This window comes from Megachile rotundata, chromosome 1, assembly GCF_050947335.1.
Source record: "Megachile rotundata isolate GNS110a chromosome 1, iyMegRotu1, whole genome shotgun sequence".
NCBI classification, from domain to species: Eukaryota; Metazoa; Arthropoda; class Insecta; order Hymenoptera; family Megachilidae; genus Megachile; species Megachile rotundata.
Genome location: NC_134983.1, coordinates 17,137,442 through 17,160,749, shown reverse-complemented (window position 1 = coordinate 17,160,749; position 23,308 = coordinate 17,137,442). Strand labels below are relative to the sequence as shown.

Genomic DNA, 23,308 nt, shown 5'->3' with positions numbered 1-23,308 from the left:
TAAAATCGGAAGCACTTTCAATTTTTTTACTTTTTTGACAACGTAGATTTTATTAATGAATGAGTTTTTATTACATTAAGTTATATTTTTTAAAAAGACAACCATTTTAACATTATGTTAGCCTTCTTTACCTCCGGTACTTTACATCAATTTCTTGTAAATAGAGAGCATTTGTTAATTAATAAATTACAACCGACAGTTGTAATACAATTTTTGTAAATATATTTAAGATTACTTATTTTGAATTGAATTGTGATAAATGGTATAATATATAGTAGACTTTGTATATGCACAATGACATTAAAATGAAATGTTATAATCTTTTTATAGTATAGCAGTTGTTAAAATATTTTATGCATCGTGAAGGTTTATACTATCAATTTTAAACCATTATAATTTGTATATTTATGGAATATTATATATTTAAATAACAAATAATGAAATGTACATTTGAACTAAGCCAATGTGAACATATGCGAGACCGAGTTTTAATGTATTTATTTTAATAAAGCGTGTGAATTTTTTTTAATAAAAAATCAATTTTCTTTTTTATTAGTTTCAGCAGTGATGCGATGTTGCAGAATGAAATCAAATGTTATATAAGTAGTAATAATAAAATTCATTTGTTTCTATGTTTAGAAACACTTTATTACACTGCTTGCAATATATTACGTGGATTCGACGATGCCGATTACGTTTACCTGGTACAATTTTAAAGCAGAAGCTATATGTCGGTTACTTAGTTCATTTATCGATACGTAACACGTATTACCGACCTGTCGATAACTTACTGACATGCTGGAATCGTTACTGACCACTCGTTTAATTTATATCATACTCTATAATATAAAATCATAACGTAACGGTGTAACGCGTAACACTTTCATACTTACTAATATTAATGAAATTTGGTTAGTGCCCTATGCTTATAATGCTCCCATTTCTGCCTATAAGTGTCACTTGCAACCATTTGCCAACCGAAGTTAATTCTATAACTTTGAAATGATCAGCCATCTAACGGCAAAAAGTTGAAACTCTTGGATCTATATCTCTAAAAAAATGTTTGCATTTTTGCACGTCTTCGGTTTGTTAATACTTTTGAAGCATTCTACAAGAAAAATATAACATAGACAACTTATGTCAAAGATTTATTTATATACTTTAAAGCTGTACAAACTTCCTGACGCATACTTTTATAAATGCAAATACAAAAATAACAATTATTTACGATTGTATTAATTGTAATATTGTTACATGTATCAAGCCGTTTGCATACTTTTTCTTCTTTTCGATTTGTTACCATCTAATTTGTGTTTGAGTATTCTCTTCTGCGAAGTACTGGGACTAGTCTGTTCAATTTGTGAATTTCCATTCTGAAGTGATTTATCGTCATTTGTTTCTTCGTTTAAAACAAACGAACTAAAATTAAATGATTCGAAACCTTCTGACATCGTTTTTTCACGTAACATACGTGCTTCTTTTTTCAATAACTGTTTATCTTTCTGTTTACCCTTATTTTTTTTCCTTTTCTTTAACGTCATTATATCTGTATCATTTTGTGTATTTCCGTTATCCTGTACAACTTCTGTATCTTCTTGTTCAACATTATTTACACTGTTTGTTATTTCTCCATTTATTATAACAGTCTGTTTATCTTTACTTTTTTTAGATGGTCTAAAGTAAGACAAGAATATAGAACACAAATAAATATGAACAATAGTAGTTATTTGAGTTTATACTTACGTGTGAAGAGGAATTCCAATTTGTGTTGCCAATTTATTATATGCTGCTTTTGTATCTTTTGCAAACGATACATGAGCTTTAAATTTTGTGAGTACATTTCCAACATCTTCCCAATTCCATGCTTGTGGCAAGTGTTGACCGTGAACGTTTCGCAACAGTAATAAAAGAAGACAAACATACCTTTGTTTAACTTCTTTTCCTATTCCATTACTACTATTTATAACGGACAGTTGATTTTCATTTTTATTTGTATTACATAATTCTTTAAGTGTATTTACAGTATTTTTACATAACTTTTTTTCCATTTTTGTTCTTATGTCCAAATGTTTCGTATCATAATGCACTAACCGACTATTATTGTAAAAGACTGTTAAAAATTCGAGTGCATAACATCGGCGGAAAGACCTCACACTACTGTCAAAAGCAAAATCCACCTATAAAAGTAAACGTTTACTGATTAAAAATATATTTCTGGTAAAACTGTTGTTATCGAAAAAGAAATTAGAAATATACCAGCAACGGTGCTAATTGCCAGTTACCCTCCCAATATAACTGGAAAATGTTTTTAAATAATAAAGGCGACAATATACAGTCTCTTCTTTTGAAAAACGCAGTTAAATTTTCTCCATAAATTTGAACTATAGCATTAGTAGGCAAATCAGCTTGCTGCGCGCACCTCACAAGAAATGTACAACATTCTGCTAATTTATCGCTCATCTCATGGCAAACTGATGTTGTTCGTTCCCCTTTTTCTATCAATGCCTTGAAAACACATAGTTTTTAGTTATTTTGCATAAAAAATTACTTTCCATTTTACAAATTACAATTACCTTCAATATCACTATTATCAATTCTTCGTTAATATCCTCAATATCCTTAAATTTTTTTACCGTTGACAATTTCTTTAAACAAGATCGAACCCTATCTTGAAGAGGTTTTTGATGAGGATCTTTTATGCAGTATTCCAACAATGTGAAAAGGGGTAATAACATATCAAGTGCTACTGCCATTGATGGACTACATTCTAAATAAGTTTCTAACAAATCTATGACACGAATTCTAAAATGTGTAAGGGCTTGAGCTGATCTTTCTTGTTTTTTGGACTGTGATTGACGATTTTCTCGCAAAATTCTAAATGCTGCCGCTAACGATTCATCTAATCTTTTTCCTTCTTCTTCGTCAATGTCATCAACGTTTACGTCTTCGTCGTCTGTGTGAACAGAAGCATCGCCTAATGCTTGACGCACCGCCAATCTTAATCTATCAGTTACTGTTTCATCTTCGTCATCCTCGTCTTCATTCATTGATTCTTCATTCGAATCAGAGTTGGTATCTGACGAAGTTTCCAATTTACTATTACTATTGTTTTCGTCATCTTCGCTATCATCTTCGCTTTCATCTTCACTGTTCGAATTTGAATCTGTATCCGAGGAAACTTCTTCATCAACATTATCTGTTATTACAAGAGGTGTTTTCTCACTTCTCACATCTAAGACCTAGAAACAGAAGTTTCGTAATAATATATATATGTATTCGTAAATTTTATTTATAATATTTATGTACCGTTAATATATGATGTATAGCCGTTGGTGTCACATACGGACAAATATGTGGAAAAACACAACCCACTAATGATCGTAGTAAATGGCTATTTTTAGAATAAAACGATAGTAACAAATCAACAACTACTTCTACCCATTCTGGTTCATCTTCTTTCTTATTAGCACCTATTTTACATTTTTTGGACTTCTTTTGCAGCCTTTCGTAACAGCTTTGAAGTTCATTAATAGCCATAACTGCCATTTTTGGATCTGAGAATAATTGTAAACCCATGTGTAAATTCATTGTGTGAAATACCGGCACAACTTCTATCTTTTTTGATTTGTTTTCTAAATTTTCGATTGAACGTATCACTTTTTCCCAAGCATCCTGTGCTTCCTCTGTTAATGGGTTTCTTAATTTTAAAGTTTTGTTCTTTATATCTGTATTTACGTAATGAACTAATTCTTTTAATACATTTCGTAAGTCGTTTAACTTTGGTAACTTGTGATCCAATGCATGGTAAAATGTTTCCTTAAACTGCGCTATAGAAACAAACATAATTTCAGAAATTAAAGAAATACATATGCATTTGTACATATTATATAAAAAAAAAACAAGTGAAGCAATAATATTTACATGCTAGTTCTACTCCAACATTTGGCATTTCACATAATCCATAAACAAATAAAAACTTCAATTGATCTAATCTCCATTCTTGATCAACAACTGTTTTATAATGTCCCATTAATCTAGTGAGAGATATTATTAGATTAGATATTATGATATAAATAAAATTAAATCTTATTTCTTTTATGTCACATCCAATACCTTGTTAATAAATGAGCAGCATAAATTCTTTCAGCATTGGTCCAAAATGACTCTGTTTTTATGTTTGATTTTTCTTTAGGTAGTGTATTTTCAATTATATTTCTATATATCTTTGAAACTTTTTTAATTCCTTCTAAACTCAAATTACTCGTAACTGTTTGAACTACTTTTGTACCTGTCTTTTTTTCAATCATTAAATCACCTGGATATATTATTAACTTCTTTAATACAGCAATTTGTAATTTTGATTTGATATTATCGCTGCTTACAACTGTTACTAATGAATTTAAAATTTCCTTAAATGCCATGAGTACTTCATCTTTATCATGTCTTTTGAATCTTGAAAACTTTGTTAACATGTACTGCATATAATTTGGAGATAACAGTGACAGAAGTATAGACTTATCTTTAACACTTGATAATATGAACTTAAACATTTGTACAGCTAAATGTTCATCAGTTTTAGATGGTTTTGTAAATTTACAATCTATATGTGTCCAAAAGTCACTAACAAGATCAGTTGATACCAAGTTTTCACAAAATAATTTAAATACTGGATGATGACATGATATAACTTTGGGTACATCCTAAAAATCAATAACATATGTATAAGCAATTTTAGAAGTGAATTACATAAATAATATTTTAATGTATACTTACTAGTAACACTTTCACTATATTGCCCATAGACTCTTTGGTCATGATATTCTCTGTGCCAAAATGTTTCTTTGAAAATTCATTATCCACAAGCGATGGACATTTGTTTTTGATAATTAATAAAACATAAAAGGAATCTAAAGTTTGTTCTGGCCAAGGCCTACCAAATTCTTTTTCAACAATAGGCCAAACTACTTCTTGTATGCAATCAAGATTAACTAGATTTATAAAATTAACAAGAAATGAAACACAAACAAATGACAGGTAACTACGTTGTTTACCAGCATTGATAAGATTTTGTAAGACTTGTGACTGTATCGTACTGGTATCTTTTAAAAGTTTAAGTGATCGTATTAATGCTCCATATGCTAATATACGTCCCATATAAATATCAGCATTTTCCTAAAGGTAATAAAATTGACATTACACATTAAAATAACTAAACAATGCTGTAGAATAAAAATTAACTTTCTTACACTTTTACTGTTACTATTTACTGGATGCAATTCACTGTCTACTACAGACAGAAAGTTGTCAATTGGCAGTTCAGGATGCATTACTAAAAAGGCTGTCAAAGTTGTGTAAAATCCTATTCTGGAAGTTATTTTTGAAGAACCTAAACTTCGTATAAGCCTTTTCATGGCATACTTAAATTCTTTACTGTCATTTTCTTCCTAAAAAAACGTTTATTATGAACACATAATTCGTCCAAAAAATATAAATATTTTTCGCGCTATCCACAGACTATGAACTATAGGGTTATCTTTAAATACACACTTACTGAGCTTTGCTGATGTAAATACTTTAGCAATACAATTGCACCGTCTATTCTTTCAGGTTCAGCTTCGCTCTTGAGTTTTGTAAAATAATCTAGAATCGTGGAATCCATTTTATTTATTTCTTTTATTTCAGAGTCATTTGAAAGAACCTCTACCATGTGCATAGTCTGATCTGCCATCTTGCTTTAAGTAGAAACTACGTTAATCTATAAACGATTTCTTATGATTTGATATATACAAAAACAATCGGATGATTTGAATATTTGAATAATCTTTTAATAATTATTATTTGAACAAAACAAAGAATAAATAGAATATGAAACTAAAAGTATATATCTTATTTTTGTATCGTACAGACTGTCAGCCGTTTCCGTTAAAAATTTCATATTTTCATCCAAAACTATCAAATTACTATTCATCAAAATTTTTAGTAACATTATGCAAATCGATGCAAAAATAACATATTTTTCGAAGAGACATCGTCGTGATCAAATCATTTGAAAATTTATAACAGAAACAGCGGTAACTGTGTTCTTTACAAAAACTGTTAGATCTTTTCAATGAAATACCATAAAATTCACCAATGAAGGTAGCGATAACCAATTATCTGATTTTGTATAGTTTCGTGATTAAAAATTTTTTGGTGATTAAAAAAGTGCCATCTTGAACATAGTGATTCACTCGACCCGCGCGGTCCCGGTCAGTTTCGTGCATCCAATATGGCTGGTCGAGGTGGTTACGAAGATTCAAGGCAAGTATACGTTGCATTTTCCTTTGTGTATACCAGTCATTGAGGTTTTTTGAAATAGTGCAATGGTGATGTTTGTTCAGTGTGTTGAACTAACGAAAAAACACATTTTTTCTTCGATAATCTTACGAATTTAAGGTTAAGTGAGTTTCGATTAGAGTGCAGCATAGCACCTTGCAGATGTAGTGCCTTCGACACGCGGCTTTATTTTGGCTAGCTAAACACTAATGTATTTTATTCGTGCCACTATCTGCGATTATATTGACTTGAAATTCGTGTAATACATGCAACTTGCCGATTTTAAAATGCTAAATACAAAATATGAAAGTAATTTATTTTCGTCGAATGTGTACTTAATAGAATTGATGTTGAAATAAAGTGTTATAATCGTAACTTATAGACATTGTATTTCATTTTTGAGTGTTAATATACCAGTTCTAAAATTGCAAGAGTACAAAATTTCATTTATGTAATAGTTTTATCGTGTTTTACAGTTTTTTAACATCCACTAGTAAATAAGGTTAAAAGATAATAAACCATAATAAGAGTGCTTTATCTTTTTGTATTAAATCAACTGTACGAAATATATGTACAAAACAATGTTTTTAAAATAGTTTATGCCTCAATATGTCAAATATATATGGTTTTTTATTTATGTTTGCAGAGACTATGGAGGTGGACATCGAAGTGGCAGAAAACCGTTGCCAACCGAACCACCTTACACTGCTTATGTGGGAAATTTGCCAAATGGAGTTGTTCAAGGAGATGTTGATAAAATCTTTGAAAAACTTAACGTTAAAGGAATCAGATTGGTTAAAGATAAAGAAACTGATAAGTTTGTATAATTAGACTTCATTGTGATATGATAAAAATTTATAGTGCTATAACTACACACCTTGTGTTGTTTTTAATAATTAAATTATTAATAAAATAACTGAATTTCAGTGGAACTCATTGAATTTTGTTTCATTACAGATTTAAGGGTTTTTGTTATGTTGAATTTGAAGACTTGGCAGACTTAGAGATGGCACTGGACATGGATGGGGCAGTAGAAGTAGATAAAAGTTTGATTAAAATAGACGTAGCGGAAGGAAAAAGAAATGACCGAGGAGGTGGTTTTGATAGGAGAGGCCGAGGTGGTGGTGGCAGTGGAGGAGGCTTTAGAGGGAGAGATGCTGGTCGTGGTGGATATGGTGACGATTTCGGTAGAAAATCTATATATTGGATTGTTTATATTATGTTTGACGTACCATATAGTTTAGATATTTTATGTTTAACATTTTAAATTGGTTTCATTAAAACAATATATTTTGTCTACAGAAAATAATTTTCCATTATGTATGTATATCGATACCCTCATTTCAGTACTTCATATCTAGCAACAGTGAAATTTTGAAGTGGGACAAAGAAGCTGATCGTTTCAGTTATGTATTGTATTTTGTATGATTATATTATATATTATATAATGTAATTGTATAAAATATAAAACTAGAATGAGATAATAATTTTCTTTGCCCATAGAAAAATTTTATTTATTTAGATATATAGTACTAAAATAAAGATATCAATATATACACATAATTTTTTAATACAAAAGTGTTTTTACGCATATAAATAGAAAAATATTATGCAGGAGGTTATAATGATAGAGGGCAATATGGTGGCAGACAAGGTGGTATGTGGGAGATGAGGGGTAACCGAAGCAATTATACTCCATTCAATGATGATGCAGGTGGCGGAAGTCGAGACTGGTCGCGTAACTCAGCAGCTAGATCATATGGTAATAGACCACCTCCTCGAGGGACTGGGCCAGAACGAAAACCATTTCATGATGAAGCGTTTAACAAAGACCCACCTCCAGGTGTGTTTGCATGCAAATATATTTTACTGAAATAATTACATTTACAGCAATAAAAATAATCATATTTTTATTGCTATTAGCGGCAGATACATCTGGAAGAAAACGTTTGGTGCTAGCACCAAGAACAATTCAAGCTCCTATAAATGCTATGGCTGAATCGAGTAAATCAAGTTCAATTTATGGTGGTGCAAAACCTCGAGAGGAGAAACTTAATACTGATGACAAGTAAATACATTATTATAATAATTAGTTTCTAATTCCCTAAATTTCAGGGAAAGAAACTTTCCCAACAAAAAAAACTTTGAAAACAAACACAAGATCACCTAGTTTCCTCGAATGTAGTGGGGAACATCTCTTCAAAGATAAAAAGAAATTAAATAATTTTTATTTACCTCTAAAGGAGAGTCTTCCCCACAAATACATAATGATAAAAAGGTGATTAATGAGATTTTTAAGTTCTACATATTTGGAATTTTTAATTAAAAATGAAATTTTCTCATCTAGTGTCCTCTCTATTTACATTATCTTAGTTGAAAAAATGTAATAATAAATTGGGAATTTAAAGTAAATACTTTGTGTGCATAATGCATGCTCCAATTAATATTGGTTATGTGTATTTATATATGTACGTATAAAACCAATTATCACACATATATACAGATATGTGCGTGTGTGCTATCTATGATCGTTGAAATGATACGAAAAGGACATTTTAATATTCACGTCAATTTGAAGTTGAATTCGGTATCAGTTTGTGATAATATTGAGGGTATGTGTACAAATTATTAAAAAAAATATATTCTGTCATCGCACGTACATTTAATTCCGTGCAAACTGTACTTCTGATATTGTACTCTAAAATAATGTTTCTCTCAAAGAGTACAAAACATTATCCTTTTCATTTCCTTCCTTACAACTTTATAGTTTTACTTCGATACTAATCATTGTATGTGCTTGTTAAAACGACTCGTGAATGATTGTTTAATAGAGAATCATGTTCGATTAATAATATTAGGCAATTGTTTACGCGCTTGTGAGTTAACGACAAACAATTAAGAGAAATAAAGATAATGTGTCGATTATTACGCATTAATATTGTGTAACAGATTAATTAACTATGCTAGTAATAAATGTCGATTATTTGGAAAAAATATCGATGATTATGAGATAATAAATAAAGGAAAACTTGAATTAATGACAGATATTATTATGTAAAACTATGCTTGTATATGATAATATTTCCTGAATAAAGTAGTCGTTTGCCTCGTATTCGTGTAATGTATCGTTAGAAAATTAAGGTTTTTAGGACACAAAATTTATGTGTAATTTCAATTGTAAACGATATGTAATATTCTTAACATATTTTGTAAGTTACTTATGAATATATTGAAATGTTTTAATCAAAAATGTTTTGATAAAATAGTTTTGTGTCACATTTTTATGTAAGTTTTTATGGTACTTTAAATATATTTAGAAAATATTATATTTTGTGTTTAACATTAATTTATAAGCAGAATATTAAAAATTTGAAAAATTAAAGAATAGAGTAATTTTTTACAAATGGTCAAAGTTACTTCAGCAGCCACGCCTAAATTTCTCCCCTATAAAGGGTATCCCCCTTTTCTCCGCCTGAGCACATACAGTAACATTTCCTGTATACATTGTACAGTTAGTGCAATATCTTTTCATATTCTGATCAGTCGACGATAAATAAGTGCATTTGTTGATTATGGTTGTGCTTACTGTTTGCTACATACCTTTATTGAAAAAATAATGTTAATCGTAGTGGATTTAAAACTTAAATAACCTACTTGTACCTTTTCTTCGTATATGGTATACATTTTCGGCATGATTACGGTGTTACATTCTGTCGCGATACAACGCTTGCTGGATTGAAATTTAGCTACACTTCGGGTTTGTCGCGAATACATTTAAAGACGCCACGCAATCAGATTAATTTATTTTGTACCGTTAAATTGGATCGTTGTGTGTGTAAAAATGTCTAGTGAAAGCGTAAAAACGGTGAGTAAAAATGATTATATTATTTATAAATAATTTATGATATTATTGTGCTTTTTTTTGTTATAAGAAAATTTCATTGAGAGTTAATAAAAATAGAATTTTAATTTGACTCAATCTCTTCAATTTTGTTTTTATTAGTTTGCTAGTCTTGAAACTCCTGGATATGTAGGATTTGCCAATTTACCTAATCAAGTTCATAGAAAATCTGTCAAAAAAGGTTTTGAGTTTACGCTTATGGTGGTTGGAGAATCTGGTCTAGGAAAATCTACATTAGTAAATAGCCTGTTTCTTACCGATTTATATCCAGAACGTGTTATCCCTGATGCTATAGGTAAATTTTATTTTTATACTTATATAATTTTAATTTATAGTATTTAATTTATTGTTTCTACTTAAATAGAAAAAACCAATCAAACTGTTAAGCTAGATGCTTCAACTGTGGAAATTGAAGAAAGAGGTGTGAAGCTTAGATTAACCGTTGTCGATACTCCTGGTTATGGAGATGCAATTGATAATACAGACAGTTTTAGAGCTATTATACAATATATAGATGATCAATTTGAAAGATTTTTGCGTGATGAAAGTGGTTTAAATAGGAGAAACATAGTAGACAATAGAATACACTGTTGTTTTTATTTTATCTCACCATTTGGTCATGGGTAAGTTAGATTGACTCTTAATTCTCAAAATGTGATAAAATATATTAAATCTCTTGTATTTCCTTTATTTTGGCCAGATTAAAACCTTTAGATATAGAATTTATGAAACAGCTTCATAATAAAGTAAATATCGTACCAGTGATTGCGAAGGCTGATGTACTTACCAAAAAAGAAGTATTGCGCTTGAAGAAACGTGTTATGGAAGAAATTGAGGGTAGTGGAATAAAGATTTATCCTTTACCAGATTGTGATAGTGATGAGGATGAAGATTATAAGGAGCAGGTTAGACAATTAAAAGAAGCAGTTCCATTTGCAGTATGTGGAGCAAATACTTTACTAGAAGTAAAAGGACGGAAAGTACGTGGACGATTGTATCCATGGGGTGTAGTTGAAGTTGAAAACCCAGATCATTGTGATTTTATAAAGCTAAGAACAATGCTAATGTATGTAATTTATTTAAAAAGATCTACCAGTAGAAAAAACTATTTGTTATTTAGTATTTCAAAATTTTTATAGCACACATATGCAGGATTTACAAGAGGTAACTCAAGAGGTACATTATGAAAACTATCGCAGTGAAAGATTAGCAAAAGGAGCTCCTGTTCCACCTCGCAGACAAACGTAAGTTTTACAGCATACTTTCAGAAACATTAAAAATATTAAGAATACATGTATTAATTTATTGTTTTTATTAATAGTATTGTAGAATCTGAAAAAAGTAACTCTGTATCAGAAAAAGATCGCATTTTGCAAGAAAAAGAGGCAGAATTACGACGTATGCAGGAACTTTTGGCGGTAATGCAGGCACAAATGCAACAGCAGCAACCTTAACTACATATGCCTTATGCACAAATGTGTGAGGAAACAATTTCTTCGCCATTACAGGTGCCAAAAAAAAGAGTATCAAATAATTTATAATATTCAAGATCATATTACTGAAGGAATAATTTTTTTAAATTTATTTTTTACAAACATATTTATGAAGAATAAGTTTTTCTACTCAGTATTTTTTTTCCTTTTGATACTAAGTCATGAATTTTATCATCTTGCATTATCTAAACAAAATCAAAAAATAATAAAATATATGAGTTTATGGCTATATAATGACATAATATGACTATAGTTTAAAAAATGATTTATAATGATACAACATAGACATATGTGATAAGTGCCTTGGATATTGTTTTTAATAGAAAAATTTACAGCTTTCATTATTCAAGTACAACTATAAAAAATAATGCTCCACTTTATAAAGTCAAATTGTTAGAAAGGAATGATATTTCTTAAAATAACAAAGGCAGTACAATTAAGATTTGATAAAGCAAAGGTAGTGAAAAGTATAATGTAACAGAACTTGCACAATTCCTTCAACATTGAAGAATCTCATTTAAAAATAAATAGGAAATTTAATAGGGCATGGTATGAAGTTATTGATAAAAATTATTTGTATGATACATATGTAAATCACTGAAATGAATTACATTTTGCAGATACATTGATCGATATTAAAATCTGTATGTGTATATCGTTTACACAGTAAAATTAATAAAATACTAACGTAAAATTGTTAGTAAATTATTCAGTATAATTAACAACTGCAAAAATTATGTTTTATTGTGATAAGCATTGTTAAGTACAATGAATAATTTATCACGTATTTATGTATTTGCAATATAAAGTATTACGATTCGTTTTAATTTTACTACATAACACTAGCCATTTAATTCATTTTACTATTCGTGTCAAAGAAAAAATTAAGAAATTTAATCATTAGAAGAGATATGATGTATTAAAGAGAATGAGCATTTATAAAAAAGCATTTTTGTAACGCATGCGAGACAAACATTAATGTATTATGTGCATTTATTTTATTTTTTAATTATTGTACTTATATGTATGCATTTTTATACTAAGAACATTTTCGCGCTTTTGTATGTATTGTACAGGTACACTGAGAGTGCATTTTATATCTCTTTTATACAAATATATTTACTATAATTTATAATATTAAGTGTTCAAGATTGATGCATATAGTAGTCTATTATTGTTGAAAATGCTGCAAAGCCTGCTGCTCCAATTAAACCTGCCTTTACACCAGCTAAAACATAAAATTATACTTACAGATATATGTATGTATATTACATATACTTATTTTACATTTAAACTTTATAAGAACCTCTTAGTCCTATTAGTCCTCCTGTTAAACCACCAGCATACGTGCCATTCTTCCAATCAGTTTTACCTCTGTACTGAAGTGGAATTAGAAAATAATATTAAAATACATACATATATGTAGGAATGTAAATTGAAATTTAATTTTATATTAAATTTATGAAAGTATTACCGTTTCTATTGTACATTCAATTGCTGAAAATATACCACCAAGTACAGCAAAATTTTTTGCATAACCTAGTGTAGTAGTTTTCATCTCCCTAAAAACTTCACGAACAGTTTGTTGTTTTTCAACAGCAGCTACATTTGGGTTTACACTAGATGAAAATAAACCTATTGCAGCTCCCAAGCCAAACCCTAAAAATCTAATTTTTTTTAAATGGTATTGACACAAACAGTAAATATTTAACATCCTGTATTAAAACCATACCTATAACACAACTTCCAATACTTTTAAAAGTACAACTTTCCATCATACTTTCTATCCTTTTTTCTTCATTAGTTTTGATTGCTACATTGGTTACGGTTCTTGGAATTATAATATTTTCTCTAAATCTTTGTTGAGTGCCAATAAGATACAAAGGTAATTCATCCAAATTAACATCATTTCTAATTGTTTTTTTGTCATTTGCTTCCGACGACGATGTTGTTGAGTTAGATGAATTAATGTTAAACATATTTATTTCAATAGTTTCTTAAAAAGGCAAAACAATTTGAATGAAATTAACTTCACTAAAATTAGGAACATAGTTATATACTTACATTAAATATATTTGAATGCCAAAATAAGTAATATCTTGCCCGAATTATTTATGATTAAATAAAAATATTATATAGCAGTTTCTTTATTATAACCTATAATTAAAGATTATGTTATAAATTAAGATGAATTAAAAATTGATTTTATTGTGCTCTGCACTAATTATCATTGTCATATCATTAGAAATAACACTGTTTTATATAAAATAAAAGATTAAACATAATTTCTGATTTTGGGATGGTATACAACTTTTTTTAAACGAACATCGATGTTATGAACAGTAGCTATGTAACTTTGTACAAAGTAAGAGATTTGCTCAGTGCCCTCTATTATCAACGTGGAAATTAATCTACATGTTGCACCGACTATAGATATGATAGTGCTTGAAACACGTGCTTTTTATTGATGTACTTAGGTTATGATAATCATACAAGAAAAAATATGTTTTGAAGAATAAGAATTAACTTGTTTGTTCATATAAAATCAAAATAAGTACATAAATTTGTAGTTTAGTATTCATAAATTATATAAAAGCAATGAAAATCAATTCAAAAAGCGAAGAATTACAGGATGTCACAACCGGTGTTAAGAAAAAGAAGAAAGACAAAGATAAAACAGGTAACTTTGCAATATTTACTGTTAAAAATATAATATTTGTAGTATAATTAATACAAATTTTATGATATCGTTTAAATATATTGTAGTTTATTTAATATTTAAGTTAAGCTTCATCAATATTATATGTGATATATTTATGTTATATATAGTATTAATTTAAGAAATTAATTATATAGGTGATATTAGCGTCGATAAACATGTTAAAACAACTAAGAAAAATAAACTCAAAAGAAATTTGTCTTATACTGAAGATGAAGTAGTAAAGAAACAGAAAACAAAAGATGACTTGAATGATACAAATGGCAATGACTGTACAACAGAATTTGATAATGAAATGTCTTTAGAATCTCAAGAAAACAACACAGTCAAACATGTAAAACTAACAACAGGTAATACATATTCAATAATGTCTCAATAGTAAATGCATACCAGAGTTGCATTGAAGCAAAAATATGTTTGCTGTAGAGACAGTACTGTATTCTGTTATATATTAACAAATGGAATGTGTTGAATGCAAAAATTATTTATAAATATGATATTGCAGAGCCAGAAGATAATAAAAATGAGGAAAATGAGGAAAATAGAGAAAATATAAATGAAGAAAATCAATATTTTGACGTGAAATTGTTAAGAAAAAGTTTGAATAGTCCCAACAATTTGGAAATGCTAAAAAAGTTTGTAAAGATTTGTAATGAAAATGAAGAAAGAGATTTGGCTGCAGAATATTTAAATTCAGGTGGCAATATTCTTGAAATATTAAGAGTATTAGATACAGCAGAAAAAAAGAATATTAGTTGTATTATAATAGTATTTGCTGTCATAAGAATATTACTAATAAAGTATGTATCTTGTACTTTTATATGTTTAAATGTAATAATAATTTATACTGACATCTGTTTTTATTTAGAATTTTAGCACAGTATCCTCAATACCAGTCTAGTGCAGAACAAGCATGTCACCACATAGTTAATTCACATTTATCATCAATACATTCAATGTTATCTGTACAAGGTAGTGCAAAGCAGAGAAGAGTAGTTTTACAGTTGCTTGCTGCTGTAGTTTCTTTGGGTGGTACTCTTCCATGTGAATTGCTTGTTCACCTGTCTATACCACCAGAAGTTATTAAATCTGTTGTGCAGCACACAAAGCCCACAGATAAGCAGAACATAAGGAATTGTTTTATTCACTTTATTCTTGCCTTTTTGATAGAAGGAAATATACAGATTATTAAAGTTCTTTTGGAAAAACGTGATTTACTTTCTAGCATATTTCCTGATCTTATATATGATTCTAAGGAAATTGTTAATTTAGTCCTAGCTACTCTTAAGAATCATGTTCTTCAAAATCCAAATATTACAAAAACTATGAAATTGCGAATATTTTCAACGTCGATCATTCAAAACATTGTAAATTTGTATAATTGGAAAGGTCCAAATAATTGGCCAAAAAATAAAGTTCAGAACTTTACTTCAAATCCACAATATTTGGAAGAGAAAGAGGTATTTATTATTGATACTATAACATAATTTAGCTTTGAATATTTTGAGATCGATATTTTTTTAATTTAGGTTGTTACTGAAATTGTACATGATTTTTTAATCATATTGTTAACATCACATCGACATGGCGTTATCTTTCATGATCGTACACTTGGTACTTCTCATGTTAAACATAATAATTTAGTGAACACAATAATTCAAAGCTTAGACCGGCCATGGGAACATGAAAAACCATCAGAATTAATAATTAAAATAATGACAGCATGCCCAGACTTAATTAAATCTCAGTTTACTATTTTGGAACCTTACATTGAACCCAGAGTTTCACTAAAATGGATGCAATCAATGCAGTTTGTAAAAAAGGTAATTATACATTTGTTAATATGGTATTAAAGTCAACTCATTCACATCATTCCTTCCAATAACATTTATATTAAATAACTATTGTTGCAGATAATTAATTCAGTGGATGTGGAAAATTGTATAAAGATATGTTCCTCAGAATTAAATATATCACAATTAGCTAATGCAATAATGTCCATAGTTCTACCTGGAGTTTTATTAAAACATACAATTATTCCTTCATTAACCCATTCTAGTATAATAATAAAACACGAGGCAATACTTATACTTTTAACTGTATTTCAACAAATTAAAAGATATTTATTAGTTATAAGAACAAAGTATAACCAGGATAGTGATGTTAATACTTTTAACAAGTGCATATTGGAATCACTAATAAAAGTGAGTATTTGTGTAATATAGTTGTGTTTTAGTAAATTAAAAAATGCAACAACATTACTTTCAGTTTTTCAAATTAATAATAAAATTTAATATTGCAGAATGTACCTACTTTAAATATGATAATGAAATTGTGGACTTCTGTGTCTGTGCCAAATTCAGTTGAATCAGATAATACAGAACACGAACACATTCCAGAACCAAGCAAACATGAACATTTAACAGCCGTTTTAGACTTATTACATATATACAATGAAGTTTGTCCAAAATTATTAGATACATTACCTGATATTGAATCAAATGTATTTTTAAACGTATTGAAGGAAGTGAATGATATTGGTATTGACGAATTTAACGCTTTGAAAGTAAAAGCTATACAGTTTTTAGTTATTTTGAGACCCAATGAATTTTTACCACAAAAGAAAATATTCAAAAATGTATTGTCATTTTTAATACCTCTTTTGAGTAAAGAAACATCCTCAATTTCATTATCTGTAGAAGTAACAATCAAAACTTTGTTAAATGCTACTGGAATGTTTGACGGATGTAATGATCATTTAGATATTTGGATCAAGGGTTTTATGAATTTAGATGATAAAGAAGAAGTTACAAAATGGTTCATTCATATTCTAAAGAAAGCTGCTTTAAATATTGAAAAATACGCGAATGAAATAATCGAAGTAGAAGAAAATATTGATGAAGAAGTAGTTCATGGTGGTCGATTAGAAGATATATTTACAGGTAAAACTTGTGCTTGTCAAATGTACTTGTGTTATATCATTTAAAAATATATTTCTTTTTTATTTACAGAACTGGTAAATGAGAATAATATTTATGAAAATATGGAAAATATCGTTTTACGTATGCAACGTTTTACATCAATATCGCCACTTGTATGTTGCATTTTACATAAAATGAAAACAGATTTACATTCTACCATCTTATCTTATTTATCTTATGTTTTAATACATACAATGCATTATCAAGTAGCACCTCAATGTTTAATACATTTAGTAAAAAATGCAGAATTACCAGTCAAAGAATATTTCCTAAGCTGGTTAGAGGGTAATGACCCTACTTATATTAAAGAAATCTTTCCCTCAATGAATTTGACATGTAAATTAAATTCAGTATTATTAAGCAACAGTAAATTGCAGATAAATGAAGTATTTAATGGTGATAATATAGTTACTTTCCACTATAATGGCGAAGATATAATAATTCATCATTCATTGTCCCCGTATGATATCATGCATTTGTTCAAAATGACTGTATTCTATTTAGTACAATTTACTAAACGGGGTAGTTTAACAAAAATTCAAAGTGACAATTGTAAAGTACTTTTAATATCACTATTATATCTGGCTAAAGATAGTCAAGACAATTCTACGCTCGCGGAAAAATGTGCAACATTTGTTTTTACACATCCTGTTATTCTGCATAATTTTTCACCATTTTATCAAAAGAATAAAGATTCGATAAAATGTATTTTAACTCATATGATCTTTGATATCTGTAAAGTAGTGATTCATTTATGTAAAGAATGTAATATAAGAAATTTGTTTTATCATTTCAAAAATAAGTTAATTACTTTACTTTGTAAAATGATAGACAAACGTAAAAAAAGTGATAAGATAAATGATGTTAATATGATTATTACTATGCTAGAGTTGTTGCAACTAACATCGCAAAATGTCGTATACTTATTAAAAAAATTAATCAGTTTAGAAAGTTCATTGTTTATATTAAATGATGAGAAGAATTTATCATTATATGGATATGTAGTTCCGAAATTGTTAGACATAGCTACTAGCGATGAAATGAAATCCGAGCGTTCTGTATTGCTTGAATTGGATGCAGAATTTGTAAAACATTTATGTTCGCATCTACTATTTTTAAAATCACATTTGATTATTAATTTTGAAACGTGGGAAACATCATTAGATAAATACATTTCAAAATTTCCATTTAATATTGCTAATATTGATGCAAGTAAGTTTATAATAAAAAATTATCTGTTTCATTATATTATACTTTTGATGTACTAATTTATATGGTATTTACAGATATGTTTATGGCATTACTATCAACGAAGATCACTGATACAACTGTGAAATTAATTTCATTTTTAATAAGTAGAAACGTAAAATTCGTACACCTCTTTGTGAAATATATGATGAAATCTGAAAGTATAAAGGAAGGTAACATTATACTTCCGATATTGGCAAGCAACTTAAATTTTAAATGGAACCATAATTTTTTACAAAATTTAAAGAACCACTATGAAACTGAAATTTTATCTTACCTATGCAAACCGAAAGATACAAAAGTTTGGATAGAAGAAAATGTTGCTGCCATTTGCTATTTAGTAAAACATGTGTTTGATTTGACGGCATGTAGTAAAACATGTAATAGTATTTTACAAATCGGTGATAAATTAGATATGGTATCTATACCGTATATAAAGATTCTTCAAAGCATATATAACAAATGTGCAGCCTCAGATGCAGACAGTGAACAATTCATTATGACTTGGGTACAAGTTTTGCTTCATATCACTACTTTAACTTTGAAACGGGAGTCTAAAAATGTTAAGAAGATTCATATGCTTTGCAAATCACTAAACGAAGCAGTTCAACATTTAAAAAACAAGAAGGACGATTTTGTGTTTGAGGCATTAAGTAGTAGTAACTCATGGCCATCATTTACAAGATTTTCTTTGAAATTGGGTCTTAAAGAATCAAACGATAATGAACAATCACATCCAATATTAAAAACTTTATCTACTTTATGCAGTGTTGCTTATAGGAATAATAGTGATAATGAACATGCGAAAACTTTATTTGAAATGGCAACTACTCATTCTGCATTTATTGATATTATGTTAGGGTCATCAGATATAAAAAGTATGTATATTGCACTAATGTAGAAAGATGTATAAAATTACATATATTTATTTATTGTTTTTAGGAAATTTAATAGAACTGCTGTTAATTCTTATTCAAAAAAATAGAAGTACAATGGCACTAACGCACATACCACTTTATTTGGCAGCCTATAATGCAACTTTGAGTGAAGCTGATCAATATATTTTATTAGTAAGAATATGGTTAATAAAAGTAGATAAACATCATATTATGTTTAAATAAATAATGCATAAATTTGTTTTAGATTTTACAATACTATGAAATTAGTAATATTAATATTTGTGAATATTGGCCATATGTTTGGGGAAATGCAGCAGCAGTACATTATAGTGTGAAAGGTGAAGTACATATGAACTTATGGAGACAACCATCTGTCACTCAAGTTTTGAATTTGTTCGAAGAAGATAAAGTAAATAATACGATAAAAAATTATCCTATTAACAGAGGGTTAAAGGTGACGTTATGAAACTATCTAAAGACATGTTTAGCGATTCTAAATAATATTTATTATAATTAAAATTTTTTTTCTTTTGCAGAATACTGAATTATATGACGTAAACGATATGTATGATCCTGCATTTTATTTACCACTATTACATTATTTATTATCTGAAAATAATGTCGTATCGTGTCACAAAGTTGCCCAAAGTGGAGCTCTAGCGTTAACATTCGCTGCTTGTAGCAGTGTGCATGCCGATGTTCGCATGTTAGCTTATACCGTCATTGCTAGATATTATACTCATCTGGAAGCTTCTAGGTATTTTATACAAAATAATTATCCATACTGATAATTATATATATTTTTAGACTAAATCTTGTATACTTTTTCTGTTTATAGTTCAAAAGCAAAATTATGGATGCGATTGGTAGACGCATTGCGTTATGGTATCGCATCACTTCAGTCAGAATTGAACAATGTCCGTCTCAATTGTTTAGTTTCGATCTTTCTGGCAAGAACATCATTAGTAGCAACGAAACCGTTGCATTCTCTCTATCCGGCTTTGCAGACATTTTTGTTGGCTAAACCTGCACTAAATATAAACACAATACCTGAGTTGTTACAACTATTTCATAGCTCTGATGTGAAACATAAAGTACATAGATGTTGGATTCTAGAAAATATTCGCGATGGTATGAAAACAGAGGCTGATTTGGATGTAGCTTTTAAGTGTACTTTATTTAAAATGCTGTTAGATTTTTATACTTGTAACTTGTCGGATTCGGATGCAAAGGTGAGTAATTTATATTAATAATTACTCTCCTGTTATTTTATCAACCTTGTATGTTTTTATTTTAGATACTCATCTTAGAAATTATTAACGTTACACTGAAAATTGCTAAGGCATCTACACTTCTTATAGAAGGTCATGGATTGCTTCCCTGGTTACTAGGAATTACGACGGATTTGTACAAACAAGAAACTCGGCATATCGAACAGATAGTGGAAATAACAAATAAACTTTTAAATACTATATTAAGTACAAAAGGGAATACTAATCACTTCAAAATAATGCTTTTAAATGTTATATTGAATTTACAATTGCATCTATCTAAAGATATCAAGATTACCACATTTACATTATATGTAAACATTTTGCAAAAATTACTCGAGTCAAAATCTATCAAAACGATTGTAACAAAGGACAACATAATAGAAATTCTCGAATTGTCAAAGAAATTATTAGGTAGTATAGATGGATGTGATGATATGATGCGTTTTGGTTGTAAATATATAACTAAAACGGACTGTTCTTCTCAGGATGAGACTGCAATAGCAAGAAATAGTTTGAGAACATTAGTTTGGACGTGGTGTAACAACGAATAAAAAATATTACCTTATAATTCTAATTTTTATACACTATTCACATACTATAATTAAAAGCGCGTGTTATCTTGTAAAATATATTTTATAGAAATTCAAATAATTTTATAGCAAAATAAAAACTTGTGTATATATTTCCGACAAAATTAGTTGTAAATAAAAATTATGGAATAATAAGATTATTCTGTTGGCACATTAAAATATGGCGAGTTTGGGGAGATAATTTCCGATCCAATCTGCGGTACGTAATTTCTTGTCAATTCATTTTCAAGATACGTATAAAAGATTAAAAGTTAACTATTCAATTTCTGCATTAAGTTTCCTCCTTATTTACACGTATATACAAGACCACTATATTAAAAATTTATCTACTTCTTGGATAAATTGTATGCACGAAAACATCAGCATTTGGATCGTCCCTCTTTCCAAGATGATGGCGCATTACTAATGTTACTTGAATTATATCCATTTCGCCAGTATACGGTTCACCATTAACAAATTCCTTCATTTTTGGTAAATCTATGTTCAGCTCTCTACGATTAAGTGTTACGGCCTCAGATTGCCCACCCCTGTTCAAATTTTCCATCGCCCTTATGCTTCTTTCGTGGCTTAAAGCGAAATGAGCGACCTTATTCTGATCGTCTTTGCTTAAAAAGCCAGATTTCATACTTCCGGATGTGCGAGAATAATTCTCTACGCTATCTGCCGGTCCTGTCGCGTCTTTGTCCGATGCATGTCCTCTCGGATGTCCAGTTACTCTGCATCCGTCGCAAAGAGCATTCTGTGAGCGATCAAGAATGATCCCCGCTGCTCTAGGTGACGTGCCATTGTACCGAGCACCGCCTATCATCAATGATACATCATTCGTATCAACCGATAATAATTTATCGATTTCATCGGTTAAATAGTTCGCATTGTTCGTTAAGAACTCGATGGTGCTTGTTCTTAAATCGTTCACACTCCGTCCTGTTTGAGCGGCAATGACAGCGAATAAGCATGCATTCAAATCTGTTTCGACTTTCGTCGGCTCTTTATTTCCTAATAACGTCCAGTGCCTTTCTTGATGATATTCGATATCAACAGGTTTACATGTTTCATTGTTCTTTCGATCGTTATCTATCGTTCTATATAAATTACCATTTGATTTGTAAATACGAATAGACTTTCCCGTTATGTTGCATAAGGCTTTTATATACATTTGATTGCATGGCCCATAATTTTTCAGATTATTTATCATATATTTTGCTAAATTTTTTTTCCATGCTGGCTTTCGTTTTAAGTATTTGCAGACATTGCAAGATTTATTGCGTTTCTTGCGTACATCCTTATTGCAATCATTCTGCTTATTAAGCATTCTATGTAGTAATTTTAATCCATTGTTCTTCTTAAGAGGCGTTATTCGTGTTTCTAATTCAGGTAGAAATAATGTTAGTGCTTCTTATTTTGAGGAATGAAAAAACTTAACAATTTTCTGGACATTGTTGGAACTTTAGAAAAGGAAAATTAGAATCAGCAAATATATTTAATACCTTAAGTCCAAAGTTGTGCCAAAATCATCATGCTGTTAGCTTCGTGCTTTGTAAAGTTAAATAAACGTAAAAATTTTGAATTTTTAACCGAAATGTTTGGATATAATTACACGTCAAAATTTTACATTTCTAGCAGTTGTTTTTGCAATGCTTACTCTTTTCTTTGCGTTTCCTATTATTATGTACATGTATTTTAGACAGGAGGAAAAAATGTCACGCCTTTGATCGAAAAGAAATGTAAATTAAAAATTTCGTAATTTTGGGATTTCAGGATGAATTGTCATTTGAATTAAAATTTGATAAAATATGCAAAACATTCGAATTAAGATAGTAGATTAAATTAACTGAAGGGAAATTATTTTACATAAGAAAAGTGGATAAAAATGTTCCTTGGATATCTA

General features: G+C 29.0%; 6 protein-coding genes across 9 annotated transcripts; 3 read left to right on the top strand and 3 right to left on the bottom strand.

The window, feature by feature from the left end:
* Nucleotides 1-1,135: 1,135 nt before the first annotated feature.
* On the bottom strand, nt 1,136-5,755 carry Mybbp1A (MYB binding protein 1a). Its single transcript, XM_003704896.3, has 10 exons — nt 5,552-5,755; nt 5,247-5,444; nt 4,774-5,172; nt 4,114-4,700; nt 3,922-4,034; nt 3,307-3,827; nt 2,574-3,239; nt 2,257-2,505; nt 1,744-2,177; nt 1,136-1,674 (listed from the first exon to the last, which is right to left on the bottom strand). The coding sequence occupies exons 1-10, from the start codon at nt 5,726-5,728 to the stop codon at nt 1,260-1,262; spliced, it is 3,759 nt and encodes a 1,252-aa protein (XP_003704944.2). The 5' UTR covers nt 5,729-5,755; the 3' UTR covers nt 1,136-1,259.
* A 448-nt stretch (nt 5,756-6,203) lies between these two features.
* eIF4H1 (eukaryotic translation initiation factor 4H1) lies at nt 6,204-9,427 on the top strand. 4 transcript variants are annotated; one of them, XM_012289032.2, is made up of 5 exons: nt 6,204-6,300; nt 6,962-7,132; nt 7,273-7,502; nt 7,916-8,158; nt 8,239-9,427. In XM_012289032.2, exons 1-5 carry the CDS (start codon nt 6,269-6,271, stop codon nt 8,385-8,387), a joined length of 825 nt encoding a protein of 274 aa, XP_012144422.1. In that variant the 5' UTR covers nt 6,204-6,268; the 3' UTR covers nt 8,388-9,427. The 4 variants fall into 4 exon arrangements, with proteins under 4 accessions (XP_012144422.1, XP_012144423.1, XP_012144421.1 ...); XM_012289033.2 differs by lacking the exon at nt 6,204-6,300 and adding an exon at nt 6,510-6,574 and having other exon boundaries at nt 8,030-8,158; XM_012289031.2 differs by lacking the exon at nt 6,204-6,300 and adding an exon at nt 6,510-6,574 and having other exon boundaries at nt 7,931-8,158.
* A 347-nt stretch (nt 9,428-9,774) lies between these two features.
* On the top strand, nt 9,775-13,247 carry Septin1 (Septin 1). The gene is made up of 6 exons (XM_003704937.3): nt 9,775-10,180; nt 10,319-10,511; nt 10,581-10,839; nt 10,917-11,282; nt 11,356-11,460; nt 11,538-13,247. Exons 1-6 carry the CDS (start codon nt 10,157-10,159, stop codon nt 11,668-11,670), a joined length of 1,080 nt encoding a protein of 359 aa, XP_003704985.1. The 5' UTR covers nt 9,775-10,156; the 3' UTR covers nt 11,671-13,247.
* LOC100876514 (mitochondrial import inner membrane translocase subunit Tim22) lies at nt 12,685-13,920 on the bottom strand. Its single transcript, XM_003704938.3, has 5 exons — nt 13,774-13,920; nt 13,442-13,705; nt 13,184-13,368; nt 13,016-13,088; nt 12,685-12,937 (listed from the first exon to the last, which is right to left on the bottom strand). The coding sequence occupies exons 2-5, from the start codon at nt 13,686-13,688 to the stop codon at nt 12,855-12,857; spliced, it is 588 nt and encodes a 195-aa protein (XP_003704986.1). The 5' UTR covers nt 13,689-13,705; nt 13,774-13,920; the 3' UTR covers nt 12,685-12,854.
* A 236-nt stretch (nt 13,921-14,156) lies between these two features.
* Nucleotides 14,157-21,557, top strand: LOC100881322 (nucleolar pre-ribosomal-associated protein 1). The gene is made up of 14 exons (XM_012289035.2): nt 14,157-14,389; nt 14,566-14,778; nt 14,934-15,228; nt 15,297-15,888; nt 15,958-16,251; nt 16,342-16,632; nt 16,731-17,370; nt 17,440-18,621; nt 18,696-19,535; nt 19,600-19,727; nt 19,801-20,010; nt 20,093-20,313; nt 20,395-20,788; nt 20,854-21,557. The coding sequence occupies exons 1-14, from the start codon at nt 14,308-14,310 to the stop codon at nt 21,379-21,381; spliced, it is 5,910 nt and encodes a 1,969-aa protein (XP_012144425.2). The 5' UTR covers nt 14,157-14,307; the 3' UTR covers nt 21,382-21,557.
* Nucleotides 19,392-22,732, bottom strand: LOC143265258 (uncharacterized). Its single transcript, XM_076536402.1, has one exon. It carries the CDS (start codon nt 22,730-22,732, stop codon nt 21,743-21,745), a length of 990 nt encoding a protein of 329 aa, XP_076392517.1. The 3' UTR covers nt 19,392-21,742.
* Between the last annotated feature and the right edge of the window lie 576 nt (nt 22,733-23,308).

What these genes read in the sequence shown, in the direction of transcription:
- Mybbp1A (XM_003704896.3), bottom strand. Translation starts at nt 5,728, where the DNA reads ATGGCAGATCAGACTATGCACATGGTAGAGGTTCTTTCAAATGACTCT. An exon ending in TAAATAGTAACAGTAAAAGT is followed by an intron (nt 5,173 to 5,246) that starts GTAAGAAAGTTA and finishes TATTACCTTTAG; the next exon opens with GAAAATGCTGATATTTATAT. An exon ending in ATTGGAATTCCTCTTCACAC is followed by an intron (nt 1,675 to 1,743) that starts GTAAGTATAAAC and finishes GTCTTACTTTAG; the next exon opens with ACCATCTAAAAAAAGTAAAG.
- eIF4H1 (XM_012289030.2), top strand. Translation starts at nt 6,525, where the DNA reads ATGTATTTTATTCGTGCCACTATCTGCGATTATATTGACTTGAAATTC. An exon ending in AAAGATAAAGAAACTGATAA is followed by an intron (nt 7,133 to 7,272) that starts GTTTGTATAATT and finishes GTTTCATTACAG; the next exon opens with ATTTAAGGGTTTTTGTTATG. An exon ending in TAACAAAGACCCACCTCCAG is followed by an intron (nt 8,159 to 8,238) that starts GTGTGTTTGCAT and finishes TATTGCTATTAG; the next exon opens with CGGCAGATACATCTGGAAGA.
- Septin1 (XM_003704937.3), top strand. Translation starts at nt 10,157, where the DNA reads ATGTCTAGTGAAAGCGTAAAAACG. An exon ending in ATCTCACCATTTGGTCATGG is followed by an intron (nt 10,840 to 10,916) that starts GTAAGTTAGATT and finishes TATTTTGGCCAG; the next exon opens with ATTAAAACCTTTAGATATAG. An exon ending in AAGCTAAGAACAATGCTAAT is followed by an intron (nt 11,283 to 11,355) that starts GTATGTAATTTA and finishes AAATTTTTATAG; the next exon opens with CACACATATGCAGGATTTAC.
- LOC100876514 (XM_003704938.3), bottom strand. Translation starts at nt 13,688, where the DNA reads ATGTTTAACATTAATTCATCTAACTCAACAACATCGTCGTCGGAAGCA. An exon ending in TATTGGAAGTTGTGTTATAG is followed by an intron (nt 13,369 to 13,441) that starts GTATGGTTTTAA and finishes TTAGATTTTTAG; the next exon opens with GGTTTGGCTTGGGAGCTGCA. An exon ending in AGGACTAATAGGACTAAGAG is followed by an intron (nt 12,938 to 13,015) that starts GTTCTTATAAAG and finishes TTTATGTTTTAG; the next exon opens with CTGGTGTAAAGGCAGGTTTA.
- LOC100881322 (XM_012289035.2), top strand. Translation starts at nt 14,308, where the DNA reads ATGAAAATCAATTCAAAAAGCGAAGAATTACAGGATGTCACAACCGGT. An exon ending in AGGGTCATCAGATATAAAAA is followed by an intron (nt 19,536 to 19,599) that starts GTATGTATATTG and finishes TATTGTTTTTAG; the next exon opens with GAAATTTAATAGAACTGCTG. An exon ending in CTATTAACAGAGGGTTAAAG is followed by an intron (nt 20,011 to 20,092) that starts GTGACGTTATGA and finishes TTTCTTTTGCAG; the next exon opens with AATACTGAATTATATGACGT.
- LOC143265258 (XM_076536402.1), bottom strand. Translation starts at nt 22,732, where the DNA reads ATGCTTAATAAGCAGAATGATTGCAATAAGGATGTACGCAAGAAACGC.